Genomic DNA, 18624 nt, shown 5'->3' on the forward strand with positions numbered 1-18624 from the left:
CATGGTTTTAATCTATCACCGTTTTTTAGCTCACTGCACCATCCCAGCTCAGAACCTGGCTACATGCAAATTAGTCTGTACCTGTCCCAGTGCATGATGGGAACAGGGCAAACCAAACTACCAAGCCAATTCTTATACTGGGAAGGAAACAAGCTTCCGGGGACCGGTTTCTGGCATCACAGCCTTCGTCGGCCCGGCTTGCCTGAATCCTGATGGTGCAATGAGCAAGGGACTCACGTCTGAGCATACCCTCCCACACTGAGTGTGGATAAAATCGATTTGGGAAAAGGGGGTGGTGATGGACAGAGTTTCTGAATGATGCAGAATACTCTTACCAAGTCAAGAGATCATGGTTTTAATCCATCACCGGTTTTTAGCTCACTGCACCATCCCAGCTCAGAACCTGGCTACATGCAAATTAGTCTAGGGGGATGGGTATTCCCAGACGTGGGACCCGTGCTCACTACGCCACTGGAGTCAAGCTATCCTGGCTGATGACGGCTGATAGCCAGAAACCGGTCCTAGGATGCTTGATTCCGGTCCAGGGAAGACATGGCTTGGCAGTTCGGGCTGGACTGTTCCCATGAGGCACAGGGTCAAGACTGATTTGCATATGGTCATGTCTGAACTGGGGTGGCGTAGTGGGCAAAAGAACGATGGATTTAACCCAGATCTCTTGACTGGGGGAGAATGTCTGCATTGTCAGCATTCCGTCCATCATTTGTTTGTTGTAACGCTTTTCGCCCTAAGTGGGATGGGTATTCCCAGACGTGGGACCCGTGCTCACTACGCCACTGGAGTCAAGCTATCCTGGCTGATGACGGCTGATAGCCAGAATCCGGTCCTAGGATGCTTGATTCCGGTCCAGGGAAGACATGGCTTGGCAGTTCGGGCTGGACTGTTCCCATGAGGCACAGGGTCAAGACTGATTTGCATATGGTCATGTCTGAACTGGGGTGGCGTAGTGGGCAAAAGAACGATGGATTTAACCCAGATCTCTTGACTGGGGGAGAATGTCTGCATTGTCAGCATTCCGTCCATCATTTGTTTGTTGTAACGCTTTTCGCCCTAAGTGGGATGGGTATTCCCAGACGTGGGACCCGTGCTCACTACGCCACTGGAGTCAAGCTATCCTGGCTGATGACGGCTGATAGCCAGAAACCGGTCCTAGGATGCTTGATTCTGGTCCAGGGAAGACATGGCTTGGCAGTTCGGGCTGGACTGTTCCCATGAGGCACAGGGTCAAGACTGATTTGCATATGGTCATGTCTGAACTGGGGTGGCGTAGTGGGCAAAAGAACGATGGATTTAACCCAGATCTCTTGACTGGGGGAGAATGTCTGCATTGTCAGCATTCCGTCCATCATTTGTTTGTTGTAACGCTTTTCGCCCTAAGTGGGATGGGTATTCCCAGACGTGGGACCCGTGCTCACTACGCCACTGGAGTCAAGCTATCCTGGCTGATGACGGCTGATAGCCAGAAACCGGTCCTAGGATGCTTGATTCCGGTCCAGGGAAGACATGGCTTGGCAGTTCGGGCTGGACTGTTCCCATGAGGCACAGGGTCAAGACTGATTTGCATATGGTCATGTCTGAACTGGGGTGGCGTAGTGGGCAAAAGAACGATGGATTTAACCCAGATCTCTTGACTGGGGAAGAATGTCTGCATTGTCAGCATTCCGTCCATCATTTGTTTGTTGTAACGCTTTTCGCCCTAAGTGGGATGGGTATTCCCAGACGTGGGACCCGTGCTCACTACGCCACTGGAGTCAAGCTATCCTGGCTGATGACGGCTGATAGCCAGAAACCGATCCTAGGATGCTTGATTCCGGTACAGGGAAGACATGGCTTGGCAGTTCGGGCTGGACTGTTCCCATGAGGCACAGGGTCAAGACTGATTTGCATATGGTCATGTCTGAACTGGGGTGGCGTAGTGGGCAAAAGAACGATGGATTTAACCCAGATCTCTTGACTGGGGGAGAATGTCTGCATTGTCAGCATTCCGTCCATCATTTGTTTGTTGTAACGCTTTTCGCCCTAAGTGGGATGGGTATTCCCAGACCTGGGACCCGTGCTCACTACGCCACTGGAGTCAAGCTATCCTGGCTGATGACGGCTGATAGCCAGAAACCGGTCCTAGGATGCTTGATTCCGGTCCAGGGAAGACATGGCTTGGCAGTTCGGGCTGGACTGTTCCCATGAGGCACAGGGTCAAGACTGATTTGCATATGGTCATGTCTGAACTGGGGTGGCGTAGTGGGCAAAAGAACGATGGATTTAACCCAGATCTCTTGACTGGGGGAGAATGTCTGCATTGTCAGCATTCCGTCCATCATTTGTTTGTTGTAGCACATTCATAGCTGCCAAGTGTACCTGAGGTAAAAGTCTCACTTTAAGTCAGTACTTAAATGTTAACAAATATCGCATTGTATTGTGGGACTTGAAGTTTTGCTAGTAACTCTGTATTTATGGAATCAAAAATTCCAGCAGTAAAGTGCAGTTGAATAAACAGCCAGGATTAGCCGAAAGTATCTCACACAATAACGGGACACCTTGCAGTTATCATTTTTGTTGGTGTGTGGAAGTCTGAGGCCATGTGTTAACCACTATCCCATGTGCCTGGAATAAGCCATGCATTCCTCTACCACACAACCTCAACCACAAATGTATTTTAACCATGCATTCCTTTGCCACGCATGCCTTTAACTCGCAATTTTGTTGTAAAGGTATAATTGGTAAGCGAGTATGCGTGGTTAAGATCGCCACTATCCAACCCCCTCGCCCTAAGCCCTAAAATTCTAACCTATCTCTTCCCCCCATCCTGAGGCCTAAAACCCGCCAGCTCTTAAAACTACCCCTTCCTCTCCCCTCCCCGAGGTCGAAAACCCTGCCCCCTCACCATAAACTACCCTGACCCTGCGCTGAGCCCTAAAATGTACCCTCACGCTGTCCATAAAACTGCCCCAACCTCTTCCACTGCCCTGAGGCCTGAAACTCTGACCCCAATTTTTAAAAAACTACCCCAATGCCTTACCCGCCCTGAGCCCTAAAACTGCCCCCACTCCTAAAAACTCCCCTCCAAACCCAGCCATTAAAACTACCCAGACCCTTTCCCCTGCCCCGAGCCCTAAAAACCTGCCCCCTTCCCAAAATTATCCCGACCCCGCAGCCCTGAGACCTAAAAGGGGCCCCAACCCCTAAAAACTACTTACTCCCCAACCCAACTCCACTTACTTGTCCTCATCCGGAGCTGCCTGTTCCGATGCTTCCTCTGCTTCTCCCTGCCCTTCCTGAACTTTAGACCACTCTCTGCCTCCACCACAAAAATGCGTGGTTGAGGCAGATGCGTTGTTCAGGCAAGCATGGTTGCGCTTGCATTGTTCTGGCACACATGAATCCGTCCATGTTGTTCTGGCCGTTCCCCCAGTTTCCTCTACCCCGCCAAGTCCTAGTGTTTTCCTAGTATCTCCTTTCATCTGTTTCCCCCATGAAGGTTTCCTGTCTCTTGAATGGAGCTCTTTACTGCCATGTCAGTGGTTCTGTGGCTCTGTCTCATTCTTGAGTTCATTTGACAATGTGCTGTCAGAATACTTCCATGTATACAGACCACAATATAGGAAAATTCCTGTTTCAAGAATGGGTGGTTGGGTCGTAGCTGGCCGTCTGCTATAGTACTGATTACAAGCTATATTTCTTAGAAAATGGAAGGAGTATTGTAAGAAATTAGGGTATTAGTTGAGTGGTGTGAGAAACCACCTCAAATAATAATCACAATCCATGTCAGGGTGAACCACAAAAGTCATAAAATAAACCGGTGCTTACCCCTCTGGTTGCTTGGCTCAGAAGCAGCCAAGCTTAACTTAGAGGCAATGTGTAAAGTGTGTCTGCACTATTCGAACAGTAATAAAGTGAAAACACAACACAAGCATAATTACAGACTCATTTAGAAAAATTGGGTATTTTTTAATAATAAAATGAAATCAAAATGGCAAAGGAATCAGTAGGGCTGGAGTTATGAAGTTTTAAAGGTTAAGGTTCCGAATAGCACCAACTGTGGATATCTGGTCGTGCCTGGCCAGGACCAAGTCACAAGTTCAGGCTGACTGCAACGGAGCCTGGGCCGTATTCAGAACCACGTTCTTCCCCAGGTAAACTTTACCTTTTGACCTAGATGTGCATCAGAGTGGCTCTGCTCTGTGCCGGATCTGGTAGAGCCTTCAGGAGGAGCTGCGGAACTCTGTGTTAATCTGCTTTGGATCCAGTGAAACCTTTGGTGAGGAGCTAGATGGCTCTGTCGGGATATATGTCTCTCCACATCGCTCTGCATCTGATCCGGTGAGGCCTTCGCTGAGGAGTTGAGTGACTCTGCATCAGATCTATTGAAACCTTCAGTTAAGGAGGGAAAAATGCACTAGGGTACAGGACCTTGAGAAAAACACTTGGGGTCAAGACTCACCCCCACAGAGGCAAACTGAGAATACCAGGTCAGGTCCAGTTGAGTCTGGTCAGCTGGGAAGCATGAAAGGCCTCTGGAGCTCGTTTTATACCTGTAGTTCACACAGGTGGTCAGCCAGCTAACCTTTGGAGTCACTTCTGTTCCCCAGAGCTTACGGCAAGCAGGGCCAATCTTCCCTTAGGCTCTTCAGACAGCATGGCAGTCCTTCTGATCTTCACAGATCCAGGAGTTTTCTGATTTCAGGCACTCACTTGCCACTTTTATCCCCAGGGTCCAGCTTAAGTGGGAGTACGCGCCTTTGTCTAATACTAAAACTGGTTTAGGTTAGTTCCTCCCTTTCCCTATGTTTGGCTTCAGTCTGGCTAATGAAACAAAGGGCAGTCAGGCCCAGATGTGAGCTGCTGCTTCCAGTGACATGGCAGGCTTGTATTTGTATAGCCCCCGGCTACTCTTTGAAGTGCGATCAGGGCAAGGGCAAAGCCCCTCCCCAGCCACCACAGCTTCCCAAACCCAGGTCCTTTTTCCACTGTCTGGGAACAATTCACATTACACCATAGGAGACCCATTAACAGTAAGGTGACCAGGCACGCTGGCTGAAGGTCACATCTGGCTTAGCTAAGAAATTGCCAACTTTCTATACGTGGCATTTTCAAAATAACAAGTTAAAATCGGACTTTTCCATTGAGTTGGATTTTGCATACTACTCAAATGTGTCTTAGAAACACATTTCTGGCTGCTCCCGAAATGAAGTTATACATTGTCATGCATTATAAAGTAGACACATGCTTTTCTATGGGAGAACCAGCCTTGCCGCAGTGAAATAACACGTTAGAGGTTTTGTACTACCAGAACATGTAAAACATGGATCTGGCCCTAAGGGCATTTAGGGCCTACCTTAGGGGTGGCCTATAAGTTATACAAAGGAGGATTTGAGCGTGGCAAAATGTTCTTTTTGACAAGTTGAAATTGCAATTAAAAACTGCAGATACAGGCTGCAAGGGCAGGGGTGTAATTACGTTTTACAGTGCTACTTTACTGGATGTCACAATAAGTAATGCAGCCCGCTTGTAGCATTTCATTTTTCAGGCCCTAGATATACATAGTGCCATGTACTAGGGACTTATAAGAAAATTAAATGTGCCAATTAGGTGTATGACAATTTTGCCATGTTTTAAAGGAGGGCACAAGCACTTTACCACTGTATAGCAGGAGTAATGTACACAGAGTGCTATGGCCAACACATCTTGTCCAGCTAAGAAGGCAAAAATATGGGGGAATACAATGCAAAAGATGGGCATTTTCAATGGGTATAGACACCACAATGTTCACTAGGATGAAGACAGATTAATGACCTTTTAATGCTGTTAATATTTTGTAAACAGTTGTGGGTTATTTTTAGGAGGCTTTCGCTCCAAAACTAGTTCCATTTTCAGGTCTTGTGAAGAACACTAAATGAATTATAGCCAGGAGTCACTTTTCTGGGGAAAGAACAAGACATTAAGATCAACTACTCAAACTACTAGTGCTGTTTACCTTGACAGTGACATGAACATTCTGCCTGCAAATTACGATCATTTGGTTGTAATCTATAGATAACTTGCATGTGAGTTACATTAGCATTAGAGCACAGTTGTTTGTCTCTGCTCACTTGTAACTTGTATTCATTTAAGGTAATTCTGGATTTGATGGGATTTATGTTTTTTAATGTACACCTTTGATTGTAGATTCTAGGGATTCTAGTGGAATTGTTGTGCCGTACAAATATTTGTTGTTTCTTATTTTCTGTCCTAGGCAACAACACATTTAGAGGAATACACTGAGATGCTCGAATTCATACTTAAATGGATTGAGAAAGCCAACATTCTGGTGCATGGACAGATATCATGGAATTCTTCCAGTCACTTACGTGATCAACTGAAGGCCCATAGGGTATAACTGTGAATGAACTACCTTTCTAATTTTAAAAATGTCAAATAGAGCTAAACTTGAGTGTAACCAAAATATTGCTTTGTTTGCCTTTTGTTTAAAGGTTATCAACTTTCCAAGATTGTCTCACTATCATGAAACTGTTATTTTAAAGTTCCTCCTCTGCTTCATGTATTTGAAGCAATGCAAGCTTACTATAACAACAGATTTTGCAGACAAATAGCTTTTTTAGTTTCAATAACTGAGCTCAGAGTAAAATATTGCTGGTGTTAGAATGCATCCAGTTTGCTTTGCTAGATATTTATAAAAGAATAAAAGAAAGTGTGCGATGGTGTTAAGGCATAAAAGCAGGGTCATGGAAATGCAAATGGGAATGGATGAACATTGCAAGGCTTCAACAAGCCTGCAGACTCTGGTGTTCCTTGACTTCTTGTAGGAGAGAGTGCCAGATACCGGGAACCACAGAAGAAGGCCAATTCATGAAGCATAATACTGAAGATGGACAAGAAACGGATGAGTCAACAGGAAAGTCTTACCCTACAGACCTCAAAACATAGCCAGTGATTGTAGGAGAACAGCAATGAGTCCTCTGTATAGCTAGTCTCTCCCTTATGCAGATCTTAGTATTACAGAACGTGGAACTATAACTTGATGTTGAACATCACTGGCATGAAGAATGTTACTGTTTGTAAAGATAGCATAGAACAAGGGTGGCGTGCTGGAATTAAAACACACACCCATCATTTAATTGGCAAAGTGGGAGCTGTGTATGTAGAGTCTGTCTATAGTATAAACTTGTTGACACAAAGCATATTGAAGCCTTCTTGGGCCAACAGAAGTGATCTCAGCCTGCACTAAGTGGTGGTGCTTATTATGTGTGTATATATGTGGCTTTTCTATAGCGTAAACACATCCAAAAGACAGGGGAGTACTGGACATGGTCAAAGATAAGCATAAAGTCAACAAGTGATAGTAGAAATAGTGGCTGCTAGCTTGTTTTCCATTTTTCCTCTACTTAGTCTGTAATCTGATAGGTCTGGGCTCCAGGTGTGCCAAAAATTACCAGAGATGCGGAGCTTGTCTACAAGATATCAAACACAACAAGATGAAGGACGGAGTGCTGAAACGTTTGTAACCCTCACCCCAGTCAAGAGATCTGGGTTAAATCCATTGTTCTTTTGCTCACCTTGCCACCACAGTTTGGCCCCAGCCATATGCAAATCAGGCTTAACCCCGCTCCCCATGGGAACAGTCCAGCCCGAAATGCCAGGCCAGGTCCACCCGGCTTGGCAATTTGGGCTAGATTGTTCCCATGAGGAGCAGGGTCAAGACTGATTTGCATATGGCTGGGTCCAAACTGGGGAGGCGTAGTGAGCTAAAGAACAATGGATTTAACACACATCTCTTGACTAGGGGTGAGTGAGTGATTTATTCAGCATTCTGTCCATCGTTAGTAGCTGCAGCATATTTTGCCCTTAGTGGGAGGGGTATGCCCAGTCGTGGGTCACTTGCTCCCTGTGGCACTGGATCCAAGCAGGCCTGGCTGATATGGAGTGATACCCCGAAACCAGACACAGGATTCTTGTTTCCAGTCCAGGTAGGACCCGGCTTGCCAGTTCGGGCTTGACTGTTACCATGAGAAGCAGGGTCAGGACTCATTTGCATATGGCTGTGTCTGAACTGGGGTGGCGTAGTGAGCAAAATAACGATGGGTTTAACTCAGATCTCTTGACTACGGGTGAGTGTTATTCTGCATTTTGTCCATCATTTGTTGCCACATCATTTTTCTCCCTAAGTTGTATGGTTATGCCCAGGTGTGGGTCCCTGCTTGCTGTGCTACTGTATTCAAGCTAGCCTGGCTGATGAGGGGTTATACCCCGAAACCGGTCCCAGGATGCTTGTTTCCGGTCCAGAGAGAACCCGACTTTGCAGTTCGGACTGGACTGTTCCATTGAGGAGCAGGGTCAGGACTGATTTGCATTTGGCTGGGTCAAAACTGGGGTGGCGTAATGAGCAAAAGAACAATGGATGTAACCCAGATCTCTTGACTGCTGTGAGTTTTTGATTTATTCAGCATTCTGTCCATCATTTGTTGCTGCAGCACTATCTACAAGATAAGGGGGGTGCTGGTCATGATGCCTTTGTAAATGATCATATCATATAAAGAATACAGGAACAACCCAACGTACCTAATTGGAATATAGGCATATATGTATGTGTAAAACAGTGGCTCACTATCGTCTTATTTCATAAGATACTGCTATGTTTAAGGCAAAACAAGTTGCACAAATTTGCCATTCCAGGTCATAAAGTATAACACAAGCTATTTCACTAAAAATAGAGATATTTACAGGTAGCACAGCCCTAACATTTTCTCACATCTTACTTCTACAAACTCTGTGACTAAACAAAGTATTATGGAAACCTTGTAATGTTCTAATTGCTTTTTGAGTGTAGTCCGAAGGAGCAACAATGAATGCCCTCTTTCTTTGCCTTTTCTAACAAGGCTACGCTAGAGGAGTCTAAAGAAATCCACAGTGATCTGGAGGCAATGAACGAGAAAATAGAGTATCTCTCCAGTGTTTACTGTACAGATGGAATGTACCAACAAGTCTCAGATCTGGGACACCAGACAGAAGAACTACAGCAAGTCATCAAACTACGTCTACAAAATCTTCAAGAAGCTAACAAGGTATTTTTGCTAACTGACTATGACACATACATGTAACAAACTTTGTGATGCTGTGTTATAAAATTATTTTCTAGTTGTGTAAACTTTGTACAATTATGACCGAAACCTAATAAAAGAAATAGGTTTTGCCAACAGCTACCACAGCGAGGCACTTTTGTCTGAATGATTATCAAGTTCTAGCTCTCAAGGGAGCAGAAACTCATTGGTTTCAATTTTTCATGTGCCTTGCTTTGGCAGCTGTCTGGCTTAGTTGTGCTTCGAAGTAAAACTCCTCAAGATGGCTAACACTTTATGCATAGAGGAAGTAAATCATGAGCACAGGGTTTGTGTGTATAACCCGCTGTCAGTGATACCAGGCATGTACAGTGTGGAGTATTCCTGTGTGACCAAATCCCAGCCATGTGATTCGGCCAGCTCAAGCTAGGGCCACCTTGCGGTCTCTCTCCCAGGCTGCTCAGATAGCCATCTGCATATCTGGTACCACCTACAAGAGCATGGAGAGTGCAGTAAGAGCAGGCATAATGCTATAGCAGCAGTTGATTTGCCTATTGACAGGCTGTCTCTTTCTTGGGTGAAGTCTCCTAACATCTGGTATTACATTAGGCCAGAAATCATAAAATGTAATGTTTATTCTGGATTACTATTTGGTTTGTTCATGTATCAAAAGTGTTTGTATTTCCTTTGTTTAGGATATGAAGAAGTTTGAAGGTGAGGTCAGAGCCCTACAGGCCGCACTAGAGCAAGCACAGACTACTTTAACCTCTCCGGAGCTTGGTCGCTTAAGTCTGAAAGAACAGCTGGCTCACAGACAGGTAACATATTACAAAAAATACTCTGGTATAGACTTTGACAATTTTTTGTGAGATTGTTAATCAATTGGTTTTAGTTCCCAGTATTTCAACTATGATCTTATTGGAAACCTTGTTACTGAAACAGCCAAATAGTATTAAACCTCTAGGCTAAAGTATTCCTCTTCATGAAAGATATGAAAGAAGCAATACATATAAATGAGCTGAAATGGTAAATATAACCTTCAGCCATACAATAATTTGCAGAAAATATTAAAGTATTATGATAGAATCTGTTGTGCATCCATTTAAATTCAAACTACAAGCTGAAGTAGATACAACAATATTCAGCAATAGCTGTGTTTAGGATCCAAAACAAACACCTTGTGCATTAAGACTGATTTATAATTTAACTTGTTTTACATTTTGCACCTACTATAGTGGAAATACACCATGATAGAATTGTATTAGTAAGAAAAGATAGCTGCTGAGTCAATAATGCTATTAGTTTTTGTTGTGGCTGATGTACCTTGTCGTTTACTCTGATTATTTACATCAGGTCTCAGTCCTCTTAAAAATATAAGAGCATAGCCCAAGGTTTTTGTCTTCTAAATTATTTTGCTAAGTGTTTGCATGTAGTTGTCAATTAGCTTGTATGAATTCTACTTGCCGTTTTTGATGCCTTCAGTCCAGACATTTTGTGTTGCATCAGTGTAGCATCTACAACATGGGTGATAAACTGTTGATATTGGTTGATGAACGGTTGATAATCTGTGTTTGATAAACTGTGTAGAACATCACAGTGAATATCTCAATAGGACAATGAACACCTTATGAATACTGATGAGCTAGGCTGTGCTTTGCCTCTAAATGCAATTGTTGTAGGAAATGCCCCTTTTTGGCTTGGTCACATCCACTTTTTGCCTGGTATTTGATGCAATTTTGACTGAAGTGCAGTGGGTTTCTGCTAACCAGGTTTCTAGTGCCATTGCTCTTCCCCTAAAACAAGGTAACTGTTTAGTTGTTCCCCAAATGGTAAGACCTTTAGCACTTCTGCAAGTCCCTAGTAAAAGGTACCCCTTGGTACCTATGGCAAGGGTACTAAAGAAGGTCCTTTAGGGCTGCAGCATGTACTGTGCCACCCTACGTGACCCACCAACAAACTCATGCAGACTGCCTTGCTGGCTGCGTGAAATGGTGCAAACAAGTGTAAAAGCATGACATGGCACACACCCTGTGTGCCGTGCCTACAGATACTGCATGCAATATATCTAAGTCACCCCTACAGCAGGCCATGTAGCCCTAAAGCAAGGTTCAATATATTACATGTGACGATATATCTTTATGAGCAGATATGCCCTTGTGCTGTCTTCATCAATTGCTAGATCAAACAAGTGAACAGGGAAGCCGTATATGCACTGGGCACTGGACATTACGAGATCCCCAGCTACATGATGGCTTTACTGAAACCTATGGTGTTTGGTGTCAAACACCTTGTCTTAATAAATCTGTTCTGATGCCAGTAGTGGATCTATTAAGACATACACCCAGAGGACACCTTAGAGGTGGCCCCTGAAACTCCTACCACTATCTAGTGTGTTTTCTGACTGGTATTGCCAAGGCTGCTACTCCAGACATTTTACTGACCCCCTGCAGGTAAAAGCCCACACTCTCTGAGGCCAGACACAATACCAGCTCCTGTGGAAGGTGTTCACACCTCCTCCAGCACAATGGCTAGTTATTTAGCATATCAAGACCCGGGGCTTCAAAGACCTGCTGCCTTTGATATACGACCCTGGCAACCGCTCAGACTTGGGAGATGCCACCCCTTTCCCTGAGGCTTATTTGGCACCAGGACAGGTGGGGAATTAGCTATGCAAGTAGGTGTGTTGCAGCTCTAGGCTAGTCACACCCCTAGGTGGAGAAGTGTGGCTCAATGGTTAGAGCGGCAGACCCTGATGCAGAGGTCTGGCCCGGGACCAGGGTTCAATTCCCGCCTTGGCGGGTCTTGGGCTCAATTTCCTCGGACCCGTTATTTCTCGCCTTGGTACCCTTTCTAATCATGGGTCACACTCTACAACTCTGGGCAATAGCTTGCTTAATCTCCACAATGGCCCCGACAGAGCTGGGATGCCTGGCTTCACCTTGGGGGTGCCCAGGAGTGGATATTTCACAGGGAAAAGCCAGGAAGGGTTCCACAGCGGTATGAGTACAGCGCCAGGACACCCTAGGGTAGCAGTGCGCTATGCAAGTACAACACATTTACATATACAAGTACAACACAAGGTGGGCTGCCTTATGTGCTCCACGAAAGAAGTGTTCCACCATTTTGATTTTGGTGGAATTTGGAACTCTGGAACAGGGTTATGCCCACTCCCCACAGGATTGGTCATATAGAGGGTGTAGTGCTCCCAAGAGTAAGAAGCCCATGGGCTACTACTCTTCACTCCCCTTAATGCCCCTAAATTCAGTATTTAGGTGGCCCCTTGGTCCCAGGACCTCATATTCGACTGTCTCAAAAGTAGAAGGACGAAGAAGAACGTGAGAACAGAGGACTAGCTGTGGACTCTGCTGCCACTCCCTGCCTGCTCCTGTCCCAACAATCACCTATACCCAACTACGTTAATGTAGTTAGCATCCAATTATAACAATCTTGTTGATGTGCAATGTTAGCAGAGTAGTTCTGGCACTAATAATGTAGTGCACATTTTTCACTGCTTTTGTTGCAGGTCATGACTCAATCAATCAATCAGGAGTTTGGAAAGAGCGGCTACTCACCTGTAGTATGAAGTCACATTTGTGGTGGGGGTTTGCTTTAGGGTTTGCAAAGGTTCTTTTTGTTGTATGCTATAGCTGATTACTTCTTGCCTTTTTAATATAGGCCTAGATTGACTTTAATTTAATTACCAATAATTCAATTTATACAACATTATGTGTAATACATCTCATTTGTCACAGCAGTAATGTGTCAGAATTCTGCTCGGAATGTCTAGAATATGGAACTGTGACTGCTTTAATTATTAACATGAAAAGATTCAAATGTGACTGGAAAGATATTGTCTAAAAACATAATTTAACATCTTTGTACAGACAGGCACAGTGTTGAATCCCTTTGTTCTCAGTCATGAAGAATATAATGGATGTGATGAGAGATATTGAATGATACCTGGATAATTATAGCAAGGGATACTTATAAGGACCAAGGGCTAGCACATCTTATTTGATGTATTGACCATTCTCTGAGAATTAGTAACGCATTGCAACATGAAGATGCCTGGTCGGTTATCTTTTCAGCTTGCAGCCACAATAAAGATGTTGTATTCCAAACTGTATGTTTGTCAGCAAGAGGTTGTCAGACATGTATACGCAGTAGACATATTTGTGATGTTACAGTTGTATGTCTCTCTGGTAATGAAGTGACATTATCCAACTATTTTTCAGTGGAGAAACTGGTGTGTTTTCAACAATATTGAGGAAGCAGGACCACATGAATAACCTTAAACTTCTTCTCTGTTAGTAATAATGCCCTTGATTAGAGGGAATTATGTGATCTGACACACGGTGTCCCTTTGGTCCATCATTTCTCTTCTCCTGATTCGGTGTATGATACATCTAAACCCCAAGGAAACTTCAAGAACCTCAAGAAGAGTCTTTTCATAGTTAATCATGTAGTTGAAACTGGAAGCTCATTACCTTGGTGTGCCATTGGATGCGTGAATGGCTATGATGGATTTGAATCCTCTTTGACAGTGGCAGCCAGTGTAGAAAGGACCACACAGGAGAGAGGTGCTCTCAAATTTATTGTCCAAGCTTAGGTCTGTGCAGAGGCATCTCATATGGAGGCTACAGCATTATAATGTGCAGGCAACGTATCTGAGAGAAGTTGATAAAAGGACCAAACAGAATAGGATTTTATCTTCCAAAGCTTCTCAAACTGCAAGCATCTTTATAGGGGCATGTTCAGCGGAGGACTGTAGAAGCACACCTGTTCTATGTGATTGCCAGGCTTTCATAACAGTAAATTAACGTAGGTCAAAAGTAATTGTTAGTGGCAGACTTTATTTATATAAGGTCACAAATTTAAAACGTATGACTGAATAGGATGAAAATAACTGTTACAAAGTCAGACTAAGGTTGAAGAAGACTAATCAGATTACTCTTCTGAGGCAGCAGATATCTATTAGCTTTCCCTATTCACAATCCTCCAGGTAAGACTCAATCTATTCACATTTCAAGAAATTTTCTCACCCTTATATGTAATATAGAATCTTATGCTAGAACAAGCGTAAAACTCATGCCACATGTTCAAGTGATCAACTTGAGTGAAGAGTTACATGATTAGTTCGGACTTTTGCTTTGAACTTTGTTTCACAGGTTTTTTTACATTTCCATTTTATCTTGGCATTAGAGGCTTGAGTTACCTTCTAGTGATATTCCTTTTATTTGTGAAGACAGAGCAAAATCCTACATTGGAGAATTAGCCTTCAATGAAAAATCTTCTGGCAAAACTGTCTCCACAGTGGGAGAAGTGTGGCAGAGATAGTTCCATTGGTGGATTCTCTTCAAGAAGAGACTTTTCCAGAAGAGGATTATCCCTTCATAAACTGGAGAATTTTCCTGTGCCATTCATCTCCATGATGGATACTCTCTTTACCTCTTCTTGCAGCATCTCTTATCTGAAATGGAGTCTCTAAAACCAAAAGTTCAAGCCGTGCAGCTATGTCAGAGTGCCTTGAGGATTCCAGAGGAAGTGGTCACCAGCCTTCCAATCTGTCACACTGCTCTCCGGCTTCAGGAGGAAGCCAGTCGCCTGCAGCATTCAGCCATCCAGCAATGCAACATCATGCAGGTACGAATACATTGGCATCTATGATATTTATTTCTTGAGGGAACCATAAATTCTCCTACTCTCAAAATTCAAACCAAATTAATTGAGTACAATGGGTTCAGTTTGATTTGTGGGCTGAACTAATTTGAATCTAGTAGAAAATGTAGAAGTGTGGAATTTATCATGTATAAAAGCATCCCTTCTACGTTGCACTTTTGTACAAATATGGGTGCAATGTTGGGATTGCCATTTAGATAGTGTATGGTATATCTAAATGGTATTCGCTCAAGTAAGGCTCACTTTAAAAAGGCAAACATTGTTATTCTGTAAACCTGGGACAGCTTTAGTCACTTTTGCATTAAAATCCTTTTGATGGTGTGAATTTATACTACCCCTTTTACTTAAGACAGTCATGTATTCCATTTTTTGTGTATTTATCTCTTTATTAAAGGTTGTGTAACATTCAAGATAAAGGTGTGGTCTTCTGGCTGCTTCGGACACCCATATGTTTTTTGACTGCCCCACTTTACAGCCATACTGGGCAGCTATCAGTAATACTCTAACCATTTCATTGGGGGTCCATGTTAATATTGACTTATCTCTAGCGATTTTCGGGGTCTTGGAAGGAGTACAACTTGCAGCCAAAAAATTGGTGTTCTACGCGGTGCTGTTGGCAAGAAGGGAGATCTGCAAGAAGTGGAAAGACCCGACTCCACCCTCCTTCAGTGAATGGCAGACCTCCGTTTTGTCTACATCACGTATGGACCTTGTTAGAGCTGGCAATCAGAATAAGAGAGCTTTCTGGCATTTGTTATCATGGGTTCACTGATTTCCGGGTTTTTTTTCTTTTTTTCCCCGGGTCCCATGATTATCCTATTATGGTGCTCCCATTGCCGTTTACACCATGTGATTTGTCTCTACCTGGTCCTAGCCCGGGCTCACCTTGGTGGTTTATAAAATGGGAATCGCTTGCCTCTTCGCCTTCTAAGATTGACACTGCAATGGCTGAGGGATATTGTGTACCTTCCATCTCGTTTTCCTTATCCCTGCCAGTTCTTATGAACTGAGACAGTCATGTGCAAGCTAATCTGGCTTGGCATTGGAACCATGGTAGCAATGAGGACAAAAAAAAAGAAAAATAAAAAAAAATAAAAAAAAAAAAAAAACATTCAAGATAAACAAAAATGAAACAGCTTATAAATACAACAATATAGCTCATGAAAACAAAAGAAACTAAAGACTCTAAGTTAACAAAAAAGATATTATGTTAAAAACAGACTCCCCAACAGTCAGTCGACTAAATGAACATAAAATGTTCAAACTCAAACGAAATCAAACCATAAAGGAATGAGCAACAGACAAAGATTTACCACTTTTGGCAGTTGAAAATAGAACAAAAATGTATATAAGAAGAGTTACTAATAGAATTAAGGACTGGTGAGGCAAGAGAAGAAGAGGATTGGCTATGGATTCTGACACCCTCACAAGGGGAGTTTCTGAATAAGAATGGTCAGGTTTCTGGTGGACCTACAACTTTGGAAAAGATAATTTCTTGTGAATGGCCCACAACAGTAAATATGTTTGACTGATACACACAGACTCAAACTGACCTACTCGTCAGGTGTTCTTCACTTGATTTGTGATTCATAAGATTCTTGCACACTGAGGATTTGATAGGGCTGAAGGCCAGAGTAAGAATATATTCATCATACTGTCATACACTTTTCTTGACCAGCAAACTGATAGTTTGTGCTCCAAGTTAATTAAGATACTATCCTGTTGATAATGGTTGTAAGAGAAGCTATGGGTAAGCCATGCAGAGGATGAATAAAAGCAAGGCTGCAAATACGTTTATATAACTTTGGCAGACTTTTTGGTGCACAAGCAAGGAGACACCGACCTTCACATTCTGACCGAAGGTGGTTTGAACTACAGGAGTAAGCCCCTATATTAGCAGAATGTTTTCCTCTGTGCACATCTAAGAATACACATCATCTCATTCATTTGAAATTTAATATTTTTTAAAGAATTGAGTGGAGCTTCCTTGTGCAGTAAACAACTGAGAAAAATACAATGATAAGATAACAAGTGTGTCTCCCTCAAAAATGGCTTTGAATGCTTATCAGATTAAACCGTAGTGTGTGAGGTAGATGATAGTGCTCTTTAAAAATCCCTTAAGAGTAGGTGCAAATACTTTTATAAGCATGTGACTCTGCTGCTGACAAATACCAGCAATAAATACACTTTTAGCAATGATTACAGTGTTGTTCAGGTTCGAATTCCTTAGTTAAAAACAAAAGACAAGAGGTGTTTGTCAAAACAGCAACAGTTTTGTTTAACTAAAAAATGTGTCCAGGAGAACAGTTGCAAGCATGAGGTCTAAGGACTTATAAAAAGAAATGAGTACGTCCTCCCATTCCTATAAGGCTTTTCATTATTCCATTAATTTTGGAGTGTTCTACAATGTAATAAATATATAAGCAACTTCTTGTATGTTCTTCCAATTGTGAGTTTTATTCACAGTAAAAAGAAACTGTAATCAGCCCATCATTATTGCAGCATTCCATAAAATAGTAGATGCCACAGCTGCCGACAAGTGTTTCACCCTTAAAGGCCCATCGGCCTGGGGCTTTCTCAAGGCTGCAGAAAAAACGATAGGACATAATGAATAATGAGATTGCAGCTTTAATCATGTGAATCCATCACCATGTGCAAAGGGAAAAAGGAGAAATAATGGAAAAATTAAAATACCCATTTGATGCTGAGCAGGGTTGTGACCTGAATGGTAAATCCCCGGTTATGTTTAGTAATCAGTTAGTACACGGGTTTACAAAAGTATGGAAAGTTAATTAAAGCCTTAAACAATCTGAGCTTGTGAGTCCATTACACTGTGCTGAGGAATGGTGCAGGCAGACTGAGCATTGCAATAAGGATGGTGCTAACAAGTAGTAGATTGATCAAAGTCGTATATGGTCAAAGTGTGAAGTTCTGTTGTTCAGAGACTTTAACCATGATTGATATTAGCAAACTCATCAAATTTAAGGGAAAGAATATAATACCAATAGCCCAAAAATTCTAAAGTGGAGATTGAGGATGAGAGGAAAGGAAAGCGTTTATTTACACAGACATGCTTCTTAAGGAAGAAGAGAATATTACATCTAGACGATCATAGCAAAATACCTTGTAGGTAAAAGAGAAAAAGCAGCTAAGGACTGTCTCAACTTAAATTAGTTTCATGTTAGTCTTATATATGATTTCACAACAATCGATAAACATTTACGGCGTACCATAGATGGTGAGGAATATTGGCTGCTGCCTTAGAGTCATAAATTAAAGGTCAGTGGTTTCATTAGGACAGTCAAGACCTTGCGTGGACACCGGGTGGCCACTAGTGAATGTGTCCAGATGTCCAGCATGGAGAGTGCTTGATCACTACATGTGCTAGGTCCTACTTAGCTATGTGATCCTAACTCGTGTCATCTGACTTTACTCTGTTTTTCGAAGCATGCATACCTCCTTGTGCCATGTGTGCTTTATTGGGGGCAAGCTCCGCTGACCATTGTGATGTTGCTACGTTTATTTGTGGGACTTATCAACAGTTTCCTGTCCATGTGTTTGACTGCCACTGGTCACCCTCCCACCAGTAACCCATCAATCAGTAATCCTAGGCCTAGGTCGCAGGGCCTGCCTGACTGGGATTCTATTAATAAGGACAATAGTTATTTTTTATCAATAAATGCAGCAATATCCATATTAACAAAAGAACCAAATGTAATCAATTCTTAAGCTCAAATCATGACAGAAGTAAGTGTGCACTCCTTTAAGGGTGTGTCGTTTGGCACTACAGATTACTTCAGCAAAATCAAATGCCTTATAAGGAACCTATTCACAACACTTTCTAGGTTTTGATTTTGACAGTGCAGTTGTTGACCAA

The 18624-nt window shown here is 42.9% G+C and overlaps 1 protein-coding gene across 1 annotated transcript in view; it reads left to right on the top strand.

Moving 5' to 3' along the window:
- Positions 1-18624, top strand: part of SYNE1 (spectrin repeat containing nuclear envelope protein 1) — a 1959630-nt gene that overhangs the window by 1242316 nt on the left and 698690 nt on the right. The window contains exons 85-88 of the mRNA XM_085611789.1: positions 6248-6385; positions 8889-9074; positions 9764-9886; positions 14529-14711. Of these exons, the coding sequence (XP_085467915.1) occupies positions 6248-6385; positions 8889-9074; positions 9764-9886; positions 14529-14711 (630 nt within the window). The remainder of the gene's footprint in view (positions 1-6247; positions 6386-8888; positions 9075-9763; positions 9887-14528; positions 14712-18624) is intronic.

The sequence above is a fragment of the Triturus cristatus genome, chromosome 6 (genome assembly GCF_964204655.1).
Source record: "Triturus cristatus chromosome 6, aTriCri1.1, whole genome shotgun sequence".
In the NCBI taxonomy this organism is placed as follows: Eukaryota; Metazoa; Chordata; class Amphibia; order Caudata; family Salamandridae; genus Triturus; species Triturus cristatus.